The sequence below is a fragment of the Rattus norvegicus genome, chromosome 2, assembly GCF_021556685.1.
Source record: "Rattus norvegicus strain SHRSP/BbbUtx chromosome 2, alternate assembly SHRSP_T2T, whole genome shotgun sequence".
Classification (NCBI taxonomy): domain Eukaryota; kingdom Metazoa; phylum Chordata; class Mammalia; order Rodentia; family Muridae; genus Rattus; species Rattus norvegicus.
The window spans coordinates 117,023,306-117,039,136 of NC_141535.1; the positions used below are offsets into that span (position 1 = coordinate 117,023,306).

Below are 15,831 nucleotides of genomic sequence, written 5' to 3' on the forward strand. Positions count from 1 at the left end.
TTCCAGTAAAAATAAATTTTCAGGGAAGCGTTTTTATGCTAATGCCATTGAAGCTGGGTTTAGCCGCTATGTTGTTTTGAATAGGACCTCTCCAAATCAAAATTAAGAGAGAAAAAGGTGACTTTCCTTGTGCTCATTCTCCGCTCTCCCTTTCTGCATATTCACGTGTGCAGGTACATGTGTGAACATGTGTGTGTGTGTGTGTGTGTGTGAGAGAGAGAGAGAGAGAGAGAGAGAGAGAGAGAGAAAGAGAGAAAGAGAGAAAGAGAGAAAGAGAGAAAGAGAGAGAGTGTGTGTATGTGTGTAAGTGTAAGAACAGCCTTAGGTGTCATTCCTCAGGCAGTGTGTGTATGTGTGTGTGTCTGTAAGAACAGCCTTAGGTGTTATTCCTCAGGAGATTATATATACATACACACATCTATATCTATCTATCTATCTATCTATCTATCTATCTATCTATCTATCTATCTATCATCTATCTATCATAGATACATTGTTTAAGACAGGCTACCTCATTGGCCTGTAGCTCTCTAGGTAGGTTAGCTGGCTGGCCAGCAAGTCCAGATTCAAGATTCTGTTTCCCCTCCCCAGCACTGGGATTAAAAGTCTGTGTCACTGCATTTGTCTTAGAACTCAGGTCTTTGTGTTGGCATCCATCCTGATACCATCCCACGGAGCGACTAGGCTTAAGCGTACACGTTTAGGTGTTGGAGGCACAATCACTCCTTCTAGGGCAGTCATAAGAGATTGCCAGGTAGTACTAACTCTTTCACTATGGATTTATACCAGTACTACTTGCAATTCTGAACAAGCTATTGACTGGAGCATTAACTTGAAACATGAAGTGGAGTTATCCTGAAGACATGTTCTTTGTGACAGAAAAGGGCATCAGTAAAAGTGAGTGCCCGACCCAGATCTAGATGATGGGACAAACAGCAGGCTGCTCCACAAAGGTCTGTTACTCACCTGGGAATCAACCAAGTCAAGTGGGCAGAAAGAGGTTAGACATGAGGAGATAGCTTGAAACATCCCTATCCAGAATGGATGAACACATCACTTCTGAGCTATGTGTGGCCTTTCAATCTTGCCATACTGCAATGTGTTGTTGATGGACAAGAAAAAAAAATATACCAGGCTAAGCTGGGAACTGCAGGAAGCTGAGTGATGTCATTGATAGTTGCTGTTTCTGGCATCACTCCAGCACTTGGGACTTTCAAACAACAAGGCTTTACCATATCAAACCATTTCTGAGGGTCAGGAATTTGGGAGAAGCTACCTGGAAGGTTCTGGCTCAGGATGTCTCATGAATTTGGGATTTTAAGCTTTTGGCTGGGGTCACAATCTAAAGCTTCAAGCGTCTGGGAACTTACTCACAGGCCTGTATCCAAGGCATGGGGAGGAGCCTCAGATCCCAGCTGGCTGTTAGTAGAGAGTCTTAGCTTCTCACTACATGGCTAATGTTGTGAAATGGCAGTTAGGATTTCCCACAGGGTGAGTTATTTGAGAGCAAGAACGGCGCATTCTACGATGTGAGCTCCAAGGTCATGCCCACAGTTTCCATCGTTTTATAAGTGAGTCATCAAGTCCAGGCCACACTGAAGAGGAACTAAGTGCCATATTTGAAGACATCATGGACACTCTTAACAGCTGCATGTAACACCTAAGTGATGTGAGAGGAGAAGGGGATTGTGGGGCCAGAGGAGCTCAGGGTATAGAATATCAATGTGGCTGAATGTATTGAACTCATTAGCCAAATGGGTTTGGACCATCACTTGATGCCCCTGCCTCTGAAGGCACCCTTTTCTATGCCTGGAAATTGTTTTCCTGCATTCACATATTTTATTTTTCCTTTTCAAAGCTCACTCACAAAAATGTCTGCCAAGGGTAAAAATGGATCTGCGACAACACGTTTGCAATGTGCAGAACACATAGAGTAACATTTGAGGGACATGGCCTAGTTCTCGGGGTAAAACTCATCTTTCTGTCACCAGAGTTTGGAATCCCTCATAAGCTCCCTAGACAAGAGGTACTTAGCGACACCGGAGACAATTTGTTGACTTATTTGCCAGGAAAACATCATTTGTGGGCCCCTCATCTTCCTAAATTCTGACTGGCACCAGGAGCAGAGGGTGAGACATGGTCTGGTCAAGGCCTGGGTAGGGATGGCTGCGTGAATAACTGGGACACAAGATAAGCCATCCTTGACTGTCTCTGACCCATATGGAACTATGATTCTTCATTCTGTTTCTCCCTAAGGGCAGTGATGGTCCGGCTCATTTTCCTGGTGCTTTTGTCCACACTTAAGCATTTTTGATGGATTTGATTCTACTCCAATTTATTCTGAAAGTGGCAGAGGCACCTAACCAGCTAAGCACAACACCAGATGTTGCCTGGCTTTTCCCCTGCCCATGGTGACGAAGGAGATATTTTTGGTTGATGGCTGAGGAGTGCTGACTTCCCAGGTGACCTTCCCTCTCCTCCCTAGATGCAGAGTGGCTTTCTCCAGGGACCTCTGCTCCTAGGGCTGCTTCAGGCATTCCAGAGCCCCAGGGACACCCTCTCTGCATCTCTTTCCTGTGCTTTTCTGTGCATCTGTCCTAAGGACCTACTACAGCTGATAGCAGTTATGAGGAGGGCTCTGAATAAATCCAGAAAGAACCATGGCCTGCCCCTTCCTTTCACAAAAGGGAGATGCTTAGTTTTTTAAATCTCAGAAAAAAAAACACACCAGCTGTTTGTTTGAAAATTGTGATGCTTTTGGTAACAGTGAATTTACGTTTTTCTTTTTTCTTCAATAGAATGTAAGAGATAGAGTAAAAACATCTCCCCCATAAGAACAACTGCCAGAAGGAATAGTTCAAGGTGACCTCAAACAATGCCAGCCTTTGAATATTAACAGGCTTCTAGGCCATTTACATATGCAATAAATGTTTGTCTGCATTCAGGTGTGCTTTTTTCCCCTACTGATAGAACATTTTATCTTAGAAAAATGAGCTAAATCACAGGCTTTTAGGTTTTAGTACAAATTAAAGTGGGTGTATACAATGTGAGTATCAAATATTGCCAGTGCTGGGCTGGAGAGATGGCTCAGAGGTTAAGAGCACTGTCTGCTCTTCCAGAGGTCCTGAGTTCAATTCCCAGCAACCACATGGTGGCTCACAACCATCTGTAATGGGATCTGATGCCCTCTTCTGGTGTCTGAAGACAGGTACAATGTGGTCATATACATAAAGTAAATAAATAAATTAAAAAATATGCCAGTGCTACTTCACAGTGGAATTGGTTGGTGAGTCCTGGTTACTTAAGTATGCCATCACGGTCCTTACATGGCCATGTGTCATATGAGAATGCTGTCGAAGTGAAGCTACTTTTACAGTCGAAGATTCTATGACATTCTACATACAACAGGAAAGAGACGGAAGGAAGTATTGCCTGTGTGGTGATCCACACCCAAACAGCCATCCACTTAGCATAAGCTAAGGACCAGGGATTTTTCTAGAAGACATTGGGATACCAGGCTCTAGTTGACTTTCTGTTGCTGTAATAGATGAAGTGATTAGAACAACTTGGGAAGGGTTTGTCTCATCTTATGTTACGTAAGTTAACAGCCCATCGCTGAGGGCAGGCAAGGCAGGAGCTCAAGTAGGAGCCTGAAGCTGACACAGAGAAGCTGATTGCTGGTTTGTTCTCTGGTTCACACTCAGTCTTATACTTCACAGGGAGGGCATTGTCCACAGTGGGCTAGGTCCTCTTATGATAGACATGGCCACAGGCTAATCTGATGTGGACAATCCTTCAATTGCGGCTCCCTCTTCCCAGGTGACTCTAGGTTGTATTAAGTTGACAATGAAAACTAACCCCGTAAGTATGAATACAAGTCAACAAAGAGGCACGGGGCATGTTTATATTGCACACAGACAAATACAAGGCAAAGCTTCTTCTCTTATGGAAGCCACACATTGAGGGAACAGATATATAGCAGACAAAAATGTACAAGGGCAGACCCATGATGAACACAAAGGAGGAAAATCCTGGTGATGTAACAGTTAATGGGGTCCATGTGGGGGACAGTCACTTCAGCTACAGTGTAAGTGATAAGAAGGGCCCTACTGCATGAGGACCTAGGAGAATGCTTGCACAGGAAAGAGAAAGTAAAAGTATGGGTGATGAACTTGGTGTGTTAGAACTCAGGGATGGGACTGAAGGGCAGAAGATGGGCAGGAACTAGGAGGTGAAGGACCAGATGGAGAGGGACCAGGCTAATTTTATTGTTTGATTATGTGTATGCATCTGTGTCCATGTGGGAGTTATGTTTAGGCAAGGGCAGGTGCTTATGATGCCAGGGGAGGGCATCAGATACCCTGGAGCTGGAGTTACAGGCAGTGGTGAGCTATTTGGTGTGGGTGCTGGCTACTAAACTTGGGTCCTCTGCAAGTGCAGCACATGATCTTATCCACTGAGCCACATGTTCTAGCCACCTTCATCTGGATCTTACTGGCATTTAGAACTGCCTTTCATGAAATAATCAGCAATGCCAGTTTTTCTTTTTATTTATTTTTCTGTACCTTTTATTTTTGACAATTTCATACCCACGTATGTGACCATAGTCACATCTCTCATTACCCTCTCTAGCGCTTCCCACAAGTAGCTTTTTTCTCTTGAGACTGGGTCTTATGTAATCTCTGGTGTGCTCTGTAGTTGAAGGTGATCTTGAGTTCCTGAGTCTCTGCCTCCTGAGTGCAGTGATTATGAGTGTGTACCATCACATGGGGTTTATACAGTACTGGAAATAGAACTCAGGGACTCCTGAATCTAAGTCAAGCATTCTACCAACTGATACCTTCACTTTCTTTTAAGAATCTTACATTGTGGGGCCAGTGAGATGGCTTAGTGTGTAAAGGCACTTGCCTCCAAACCCGATGACCTGAGTTCAATTCCAGGAAGCTACGGGATGGAAGAAGAGAAACAAACAACTCCTACCAGCTGTCTTCTGACCTTCGCATATGCACGTGTGCACATACATACTAAATAAAAACGTAATTAAGAATCTCACATCTCACTGTAAGATTCCCTCTGATTAGCAATATGACAGGCTAGAGAAAAATGCAGATAAGACAACAGAATAAAATAATTTACCCCTGGAATAATGTAGCCGTCAAAGAATAACTACTGTGAACATTTGGTCACACATATGCTCTGTTGTAGTTTGGGAAGGCATTCTCCCAAGATTCATATGCTGAAATCACCCACAAGGTGACAATTTCCAGAGCTGGAAAATCTAAAAAGGCATGAGGTTGTATGTAGATAATGCAGATTAGAGTCTGAATGTAGGTAAGACTCTAAGTAAGAGTACTGTGGCAGTGGAAGGTCCACAATGCATACGGTTTTATAGGCATGACTTAGCACCAGCATACTCCCATTTTTTTCTTCCATAACTATTTATACTATTGGTACTCATTATCTCTTCTCGATCCTTGAGGTTTTTCAGCACCAGGGTGAAGAAAGTTGCTCCAGTTTCTGATTAGCGGGGAATCCCATCCCTACCATTCTTTTCGTTTTTAGGCATGAACTTCCTGGATTTTGGGATAGGAGAAACCCGAGCTCTCATCTTGCAGATGACATGGAACTCTAGCAAAAGTGCAGCAAGGGGTGGATCCAGGCTGGTTGCTCTTTGCTCTTGTTAGCGGTTGTTTAAGGCTGGTCCTTTGTCTTTAGCCCCTAGTTTAGCAGCCAGTACTTATAGGAAGTTAATAATGTATGCTCAATGACTATCTGCTAAAATAATTTTCAGACTCTGATCTGAGGCTAGGAAGAAGCACAGAGGTGTGGATACCTAGAAGACTGGTTACTGACATGATGTTGTCCTGTAGCTGTTAGGGAATTAGAATAACAACTGTAATAACAATCAGGCCTCAGGAGAGACAGGGAAGGTGGAAGACACACCTTGGTGGGCTGAGGTGAGTATTGTTGAGAGATGGATGCAAATGAAGAAATTTGCAGACGAAATGCAATTTTTCTTCTTGGGCTAATTTTAGCATAAGAAAGAGCCTGTTAATAATTAGTAGCTTTCAGGGTAGAAATGGGTTTTCTTGAAAAGAGGGAGGTTGCCCCTAATTATATATGTCCAGGTAGAAACAGGAGTAATTTATCAAGCATTAAAAAAAAAGTTTGCCTCCTAGGATACCTCTATTCTAGGAGATTATGACCCCAACTCAGATTCAGCCCAATGAGTATATATATATATATATATATATATATATATATATATGTATATATATATATATACACACACACACATACCTTAGTACATTTTTGTTGTCAGTCAACTCCTCCATGAATAAATGAGACTGTCATTATAAATGAGACCAAATGCTAATGTTTTTCTTGACCCAAGATTCTATGCATCTGAATAGCAGACTGAGAGCTACTGCTGTGTGTTGCACACAGTAGGGGCTCAGTAGGTATATTTAAATTAGCTCTTAGAACTGAAAAACTTACATTTAAGATCATTTAAGCTACAGGCTCCATGCATTTGTGAGATCTGATTGAACTCAGCTGGTCTTGACTAACTACATCAGGGGCTCCTCGTCAGAACACTAAAATATTCATTAATTTTTTCTTTTTCTTTAAATTGGAGAAGTTGAAGATTAAAGAGGGAATTTGAACAGTTTCAGCATGGGGAGATAAAAGTGTGCTCTTACTGGGTTTTTGAATGCTATGAATCATGGGTGAGATGATTTCCCAGAACAGACCCCAGTAACATTAAATTGCAAATAGGATTTCCCCGCACCCTGAGTGCAGAGTTCCAGGAAGACCACCCCTAATATAATCATTTCATCTGAATTCTAGGCGGGAGATGGCTGCATAAGTGAGGCATCATCTGAGAACACCTGTAGTTTTCAAGATTGAAATCACTAACAGCTACAGAGGCACTAACAGGATCATGCTTGAGTCTGAAGGAGCTCCCCTCCCAAAGAACAATCCGAGGAAGCTTTGATGAACACTGTCTATCTGTGAGCCACCCTGACAGTCCTGGCAGGAGGAGCTTGAATGAAAGAACCTGCAAGAATGGATTTTCATCAGTTTCTCCTTTCCTCTGGCTTCCTTTTTGCTCCCTCCTCTTTCCACTAGAAGACTAACTAATTAGACATTAGTGTTCAAATGATGAATTTTTAAAAAACACTATGTGGAATACATAGCACTAAAAAGTAATGGTGCCAGTTAAGATGGCATAGCCACTGGACAAATACGTGGGACCCAGGCTCTCCGGGTGCCTGCTGATCCAGGCCTCAGACTCACATCGCCAACTAATCACAGAACCAGTAGAAGAACAGACACTTCTTGCCACCCTGGTTGGGAATCAAAGGTTCTTTGGGCACACTGTCCTCTGAACAATGATCCTCATGTGTTCCCTCATGCCCCACAGTTCCACTTTCTGTGAAGCTCTCGGCAGTTTTTGGATGTCACTCTCAGAAACTTGAAACAGAGAATTTTGTTTTAAGAGTTACCTCTACTGCTGCTTTTGCCCTCTCAAACTCCTCTTCTAAGGAATGGTTCCTGGAGAGCAGGGCGCTTCCCCAGCGATGCTCTTTGGTCAGCCGAGCCTGAAATAAACCAGATAGGGGATGTATTGGCATCACACGACACAAAAATAGAAGTCGTTTTCATGTTCTCATGCTGCTTCCCTAGCGTTCCAAAGGATCGAATGTGTATGTGCACAACCAGGTGAGTGTGTGTGTGCATGTGTGTGTGTAGGACATAGGTCTACCTATGGTGCTATTCCTTAGGCATCCAGTTTATTGTTTGAGACAGGATCTCTTACTGGGATCTGGAGCTCTCTTATTAGCCTACTCTTTCGGGTCAGTGATCTCCAAGGATGCTCCTGTCTTCTTGTCCCAGTGCTGGGTTACAAGTGTGCACAACCATGCCTGACTTTCGACACGAGTGCTGGGGACCGAACTCAGCAAGCATTGAGCCATCTCCCTAGTGCCTTGAGAAGTATTTTCAAAGTGTTTTTAAGGCATGATGTTACTGAGTCTGGGATGGTATCAAATGTGTGTGTGTGTCTGCATACGGGTTCTTGTGCAGCAGTCACAGTTATGTGAACCCGATTAGAAAGGACAGCTTCCTAATCACTTCCCCAGGCACTGAGAAGAAATTCTGTACCCCTTATGGAAGGCAAGCTGGGAATGATTGATTTCTTCCTATTATACTAGAGAATTTTCTACCAAGTCTGCTTGGCCCTATATTAAATGTTCTAGGGCAGCCACAACATGTATTTTCACAAACTGTTTTAACACAGAAGGAATATAGGCTTTCAATGTGCTGGAGGCTAGAAGTTCATAGCCATAGTGGTGGCTTGGTCTCTCCATAGCCCCTGGGGTGGGGGCTGAGTCTGCTCCATGCCCCTTCCAGTAAGCAGGGGCTTCAGATGAGCTATGCTCAGCCCACACCATGTTGCCTCTTCTCTCTTAGTCTGTCCCCTTTCTGCTTTACCCTGACAAGGTGCCTGTGATTGCAAGCTGGCCTAGTCCAGGCATCTCAGGCAAATTCCCTTCTCTGCAGATCACCTGTCTAGCCCAGTCTTCCTTGTGCATGTGGCAGTCACAGGCTCTAGGGATATGACCATCAGTCTTTTTTGAAGACTTTGTTCACTATTGCGTTCATATGACACTCTCAGGGTACAACATAAGTAAGAATATACAGATACAGAGGCCGGAAAGATAGCTCAGAAGTTGAGAGAGGATACTGCTCTTACAGAAAACTTGAGCTCTATTGCCAGCATCCCCCATCAGGCAGTTCAGAACAGCCTGGAAACTCTTACTCCAGGGGGACACCACACCTCTAGCATCTTCAGCCATCTGTCCTCATGTGTGCACATACAGGCATGCAGACATGCACAATACACATAATTAAAAATAAATGAACAAATGTAATTTAAAAAAATATATATAGGTGATAGATACTAGGTGACTGGGACCCTGTTGCCCAGGAGAGAAATTAACTCTGAAGGCCACTTGCTACTCACAGAAGGCTAAATAGTCTTGTGTGTAACTTGGTGAATCGTCTGCCGTTTATTTCCTAAGCAGCTGTTGGGGCTCTGATCTGCTCAGGACTGCCTTGGTTCTGGAACAAAGTCCCTCATCTTTCTGCCGGCCTATCCATGGACAAGTTAACAAAACAAATCATCAAAATGAGATGCATACAGGAAATGGATGGTGGGGTTTATTTCCCAAACTTGTTTGTTTATATACTAGCAAGTAAGTTGAAGGCTCGGGGGTTGGAAGGACAACAATTTGTTAAAATGTCCATGTCACATGAAGAAGTCTATAGATTCAAGGCAACTTCTTAAAGCCCAGTGGTAATCCACATGTAAATATTGTTAAAACACTAAATTGTACTGTATGAGAAAAGACCAGTGGTAATCCACATGTAAATATTGTTAAAACACTAAATTGTACTGTATGAGAAAAGACCATGTCCCAGTTTGCTTTTGGTTGCTGTGTTAAAACACTGTCCAAGAGCAATTTGGGGAGGGAAGGGTTGGTTAATCCACTACTGTCTACCATCAAGGGAAGCCAGGGAAGGAACTCAAAGCAAGAGCCTGGAGGTGGGAACTGAAGCAGAGGCCTTAGGGAACACTCCTTTCTAGCTTTCCTAGTTTGCTTTCTTACACAACCCAGGACCTCACATCAAGGGTGGCACCACCCACAGTGGGCAGGATCCTCCACATTAATCATCTATCTAGACAATGCTCCCTGCGCTTGCCTACAAGCCAACCTGATGGGGGCAATTCCTCAGTTGAGGGTCCCTCTTCTCAGATGACCAGCTTTGGAAACATAAGGAATGTCAAGGAGTGTCTAGACCCATTGAGATAAGTCAAAGACCATGGGGAGATATTTTCTTGAAGAACAAACAACAGTTACCAACAGGCTTATGAAAATTAGTCTCCTCCACTGAGCAGAAAGAAAATGAAAACGAAACCACAGTTGGCATTGCCTCATGTGGGCTAGGCTGCCGTGCAGGAGAATGCAGGAGAAGATGGAGGGAAAAGACTCTTACACAGTATCGGTGGGAAGGTAGATTCATATTATTGTAAAAATGGTACAGAGTGCCCTCAGAAAATCAAAACCAAAGTTACCGGATGATGCCAAGGAAAGGAGACCATTATGCCAAGAGGCCTCTGCACTCACTAAATGTCAGTGTGGCTTTGGGCACACGGGAGAAGGAAGGAGAGAGGTTATCCATCAGCTGGTGGCTTAATATGCATGCACTGTGAAACACTGTGGACGTTTTCAAGAAGGAAGCGTCATTTGTAACTTGCGGGAAATGGAGGACATCATAGGAAGTATAACAAGCCCAGCACAGACTGTCAGGTATCAGATTCAAACTAAAAGTTGCTGTCTAAACCAGCCGGCCTCTCAGAAGGATGGAGGATGGTGGTGGTTACAACTGGGCCTGGGTACACTGTTGGTCAAAGGTTACAGGACTTCATCCAGGAATCTAGAGTAGAACTTGGTGACTATCGTTCACAATGTATTGTGTGCTTGAGAAGCACTGCAGTAATTTTAGGTTTCTTTCAGAAAAACCCCAAGGATGTGAATGCATATGAACACAGGAGTCAGACTGAGCCGACTTGCTGTGCATGCGTATTTCAAAACACTATATTATGTGTGACAAACATAAACTTTTGCTTGTCAAGTAAGACATCGTGATAAAGGGATACATTTAATATTTGGTCCAAGGGTACATTATATGCTGGAATGGCCCAGAAGTGGCTTTAGTAACAAAGGAAGCACTAAGACTGTTGTCTGAGACAGTGTTTTATCAGCAAGCACTTTGCACTGGTGAAACAGAACCCATTTTGCTGGGAAGCTTGACCTAACCGGATTCTATTAGCATCCCCGGCCTCTCTCTTCATTAATGTTTCAGGACCCAGCTGCGATATGAATCACGAGCTGCAAAGGGCATTGCATATCAGGATTCCAGGCTTACAGGGCAGCTCCTCTTTGCCACTTAACACAGCAAGCACAGATAGAGTCTTACTGTGCAAATGACATTTTATTCTGATGGTACAATTACTATTTAGGGATACTCTATTTCTCACACCATTTGAAAGGCTGTAGGTTATTACTAAGATAAGTGTTATCTAACTTACCATTTTTAATGTTTTTGGCTCAAGGAAGCATAAGTTAAATGTTACGGAGTATAAATAGCAGTTGACATGCAATAGAAAGTTTTGATACTTTTCCATGCTTTTAGTGCCGTGCTGAAACGTGCTACTTAAGAACTGAGCATAGAGGCCTGAGAGATGGCTCAGTGGTTATGCGGAACTTGTTCTTTCTGAAGGCCTGTGATCCATTCCCAGCACACATCTGATGGCTCACAATGCCTTGTAACTCCAGTTCCAGGCATCTGACACCCTCTTCTGACTTTCCTTGGTACTAGGTAGACAGGTGACCCACATACATACATGTAGGCAAAATTCTCATGCACATAAAATTTGAAAAGGGGGACAGAACAGAGCACATGGAGTGATAAATCAGGCACCCTTGAAACCTAGGCACTAAACATAACTAATTTTATCAGAGGAAAAAAACTGAGACTTGGAAAAATATAGCCATGCTTGTGGATTGTTGACATTGTTTGGCACTTTGATATGAAGCCCGGTAAACAGGACAATTACACCTGTCAGTTTGACTGGCAGCCATCTTAACTTCGTAGCTGGTATAATAGTCATCCTCAAACATGAGTGAGCCCTGAAATACCCACAAGGTCTTTTAAAATTCATGTGACAGCCCCTACCCCAGGGTCTCTGATTCACCTCTGCCTCTCCCCAAATCCTCAGGCACTGTTGACATACTGGCTCAGCGCCTCAAAGGGAGATCCAGAATCCGCACGTGTATTATGCATACGGGGATAAGTCTCAAGTTCATAGCGTGTACTAAGTATGCATGGCGTTTACTGTCATCTCGACACAACTTAGACTCAGCTGTTGTCTTAATTACTCTTCCCTTTCTGTGTTATAAAATACTATGACCAAAAATAACTTGAGGAGGAAGGAGTCTATTTCATACTAAAACCCTCGGGTCCCACTCCTCTCATTGATGGAAGTCAGGTCAGGAACTCAAAGCAGAGATGTGGAAGCAGAAGCCAAGGAGGAAAGCTGCTTACTGTCTTGTTCTCCCATGTTCACTCAGCTTGCTGTCTCACACAAGTTAAAAACCACCTTCCCAAGGGTGGCACAGCTAATCATGGTGCTTCCCAAGGGTAACTCCCATGGTAATCAATAACAAAGAAATTGCCCTACAGATTTGCCTATAAGCAAATATGATCGAGCATTTCTTCAACTGAGGTTTCACAGATAATTCTAGCTTATGTCAAGTTGAAAAATATATTCCAACCAGGACACTTTGGAAGGAGAGTCTTACTGAGGAATTATCTATATCAGGGTGGCCTGTTGGCTTGTCTCTGGGGGGTTTATTTTGGTTATGTTAAATGATAAAGAAAGACCCAGCCAATTACAGCAGCAGCATTTATTGTCTCAGTAGGGGTCCCAGAACAGCATGAGAGGAGAAAACTAGCTGTCTGTAAGCCTGCAGGTAAAGATGCATTCATTCCATCCCTTCTGATCTGGTCTGTGGATCGGATGTGACTAGCTGTACCTCGTTCCTGTTCTGACTTTCCACAAGGATAGACCAAAACTGGGAATTGTAACTCAAATGAATCTCTTTCTTCATGAACTTGCTTGTAGTGGGGTACTTATCACAGCAGCAGAAACAAAATTAGAAAGCAGTTAAAATAAAGACAGAAAGTAAGTGTGCTCACTTTAGAGAAAGAACAATACAATGACTGCTCGACCTTGGGTGCTCTGTGACCTGACTGTTCAGGCAGTCTCTGAAGTCAGGTTGTTTAAGGCCACCCTGGCACCTTGAACAAGATATTGAATTTCTAGACTGTCCTTTGCAGAGCCTATATTAACTCACAGAGTCCCTGTAAGAATTATTGTGTAGTATTATTCACAAAAATACAAATACATACCACATAGCAAGTGTTTTGCCAAACCTGGCTTCTGTTACCCCTTGGTTAGTGCTTTCATTAAATGCTCTGTGTTTACTGCACATTTGTGTGGCAGTTGCTGCAGACAGCTTGGACTCTCAGACTGTTTAAATACAAGTCTCACCGAAATGACCAAGGATTTTTTTTTATTCTTAGCTAAGAGACATTTGTCATGTGGGGTGCACACACAAAAGCTACCCCTCTTGTGCAAGGGAAAATTCCTTTCCTTAGAGTGTGGTAGCACATGGCCACTGTCTCCATTCTGTTATGAAATCCTTCATCAGGAAAAGACTGATTTTGAAAAGGGATGGCCAGCACATTGTCAGACACACTGAAAAACTACGACTGAAACCACTTAAAAATGACCCAGAAAGAAAGTATGCATGGTTTGGTTTTAATTGTTCCTAAGATCCTACTTTGCTGCTAAATCTGTGTTTTGCCTTGTTAGGGTCTCTTTTTTATTCATGTGACAAGGACCTGCTGAGAGTTTCTTATGTGCTGATTTCTTATGTTTCAGCCCTTCACTTCCTTGTCCTTCTCTCCCGTCTTTGCTTCCTTCCCACCCCATTGACAGATCGTTGTTTGTGACATGACGAGGAACAAGATTAGATACAATCCGGATAGGCAGAATGACAAGTATTCACAGAGCATTGGGTTGGATTGTTTTCCTGAGATATAGGGGCCTAATACTTCTTTGAGTACACGATTTTATCAGTGTATATTCATGAGTGGGCTTCATCATAACGTTCTCATTTACAGGTGTGTGTTGTGTACATTTTAAAAACATCTATTTTAGTTATAAGTAGACTGTGTATTTGTGTGTGTGTGTGTGTGTGTGTGTGTGTGTGTGTGTGAGTCCAGGTGCTTATGGTGCTCAGAGGGGCTTACAGCTGGAGTTACAGGTGGTTATGATCTTCTCAACATGGGTCCTGGAAACCAAGCTTCAATCCTCTTCAAGAGTGACACTTGCCCCTGCAGACCATCTCTCCAGTGCCTAGATCATTTGGTTTTGTTTACTCCCCAACTTCTTGATCCTGTTTTCACCTCCTACACACCACCACCCTCCATTCTCTTCTCAAAGAGTTCCCCTACTTCCTTCAAACCTCTATCATCAAGTCTAGATTCTGTACACGAGAGAAGAAAATTGAGTGTCTTTCTGAGTCTGGCTTATTGCACTTAACATGATGACTCCAGTTCTTCCGATTTTCCTGCAGATGAGAGATTATCACGTTTCTTAGTGGGTTACATATCACATGTCCCTTATTTGTCTGTTGCCGGATAACCAGGTGATTCTGTGACTTGGTTGGAGTGAGTGGTCCTTCAATAAGATAGGTGTGCAGGATCTCTGTGGTATGCCGACTGGGATTCCCCTAAATGTATCTTGTAGCCTAACCTGTGTGTTTTGTTTACTGCCTCACATCTGTAAGGACAGTAGATTCCCAAGCACATTAATGAAGTGACATGGAAGTCAACCATTTTTTCTAAAAGTGAGGATCTATGGTAAATTCGGGAAGAGAGTGAATTGTATACAGAATAAGTTGTATAAAAATTCTGATTGTTTTATGAAGTTTCTATAAGAAAGTAACAGACATTCTTGAACATTGCTCAATTCATGTTCATTCAACAGAATTAAATAATAGTTGGGCTTTGCAATAATAAGAGGAACAATGGCTTATGAGTTCTCTCAGGTAAGCCACACAGGATGGCTGATACACAGATTTTAATGGATTTTGATGGAGTTAGATGTGCAACTCTTAGGAGAAACAGCTTTTATTTATTTATTTATTTATTTATTTATTTATTTATTTATATTTTTTAAAGTGAAGTGGAGATAATATAAAAAGCTAAGGTTACAGTGGGCATCTCACACAGGGCATGAAAAACACTGAAGGGAAATGATGAATCATGGGAAAGCTGAGCTCTGCAGAGTGAGTCACCTGTGAGTTGCATAACTGTGGCCTGCGTCTGCAGTACCTACTCACATTGGAGAATCTGAGCCTGTCTTGGTCTTGGAGCTTCCAGGGTGCAAACTTGGAAGGAGATGCTTGGATTACGTCTGCTGAAGAAGCTGTATTCTCTCCATTTGCCTCAGCCAGTGATGCATTACCCAGATGGGAAAACTGAATTTTGCAGCCTTTTCTTTTGCGTTTTCTTCAACTCTTCAAAAATTTTTTTAAGTATTTTTTTCCCAGATTGTATCATCTCTTTACACAGTTCATACATTCCAGCTTGTGGAATGACAATTATATAGTTTGGGTTAAGTGTCAAGAACCCTTGTCTTTAAGTACACAGAAATCACATAACTCACTATAATCCCCTCTTTTCTCTGAGTTTTGTGTTCAATGCACCATTTGAGATTATAACATACTTTCTCTTCTCATTTTGAAAAGAAAATAAGAAAATATAAGTTTTCATATTATCTTTTCCCATTTTCTTTGTGAGTCTGAAATACGATTTTTAAATGAGGTTTGTAAATAGCCCCCTACCTTTTGAGTCACTGCCTGGGGTAGTTTATATGTGCTTGAGGGAGAGGAAACCATTTTCCTGATTCCCTATGAGCCATCTGAGTGAGTGTGGGGCAGGCTCTGGTGAGTCAGAATGGCTTGTCTGAATGATGTGTGAACTAGTCTTCAGGTGAAATTTTGTTCTACATTCATTCTACCATATCTACATGAAGAGGCCTTGCAGTAATGAGTAGTGTGTCTAACAGTACACACATCTTTCTGTGTGTGCTCGAGGGCAAGTATGTGCATGTGCACCTGCAGGCTAGAG

At 42.7% G+C, this 15,831-nt stretch overlaps 1 protein-coding gene across 28 annotated transcripts in view; it reads right to left on the minus strand.

The window, feature by feature from the left end:
- The window catches only part of Pex5l (peroxisomal biogenesis factor 5-like), a 213,573-nt gene that overhangs the window by 40,804 nt on the left and 156,938 nt on the right, over nucleotides 1-15,831 (minus strand). For all 28 annotated transcript variants that reach the window (XM_087617022.1, XM_087617016.1, XM_087617006.1 and 25 more), the window contains 1 exon segment: nucleotides 7,509-7,604. In XM_087617022.1, the coding sequence (XP_087473148.1) occupies nucleotides 7,509-7,604 (96 nt within the window).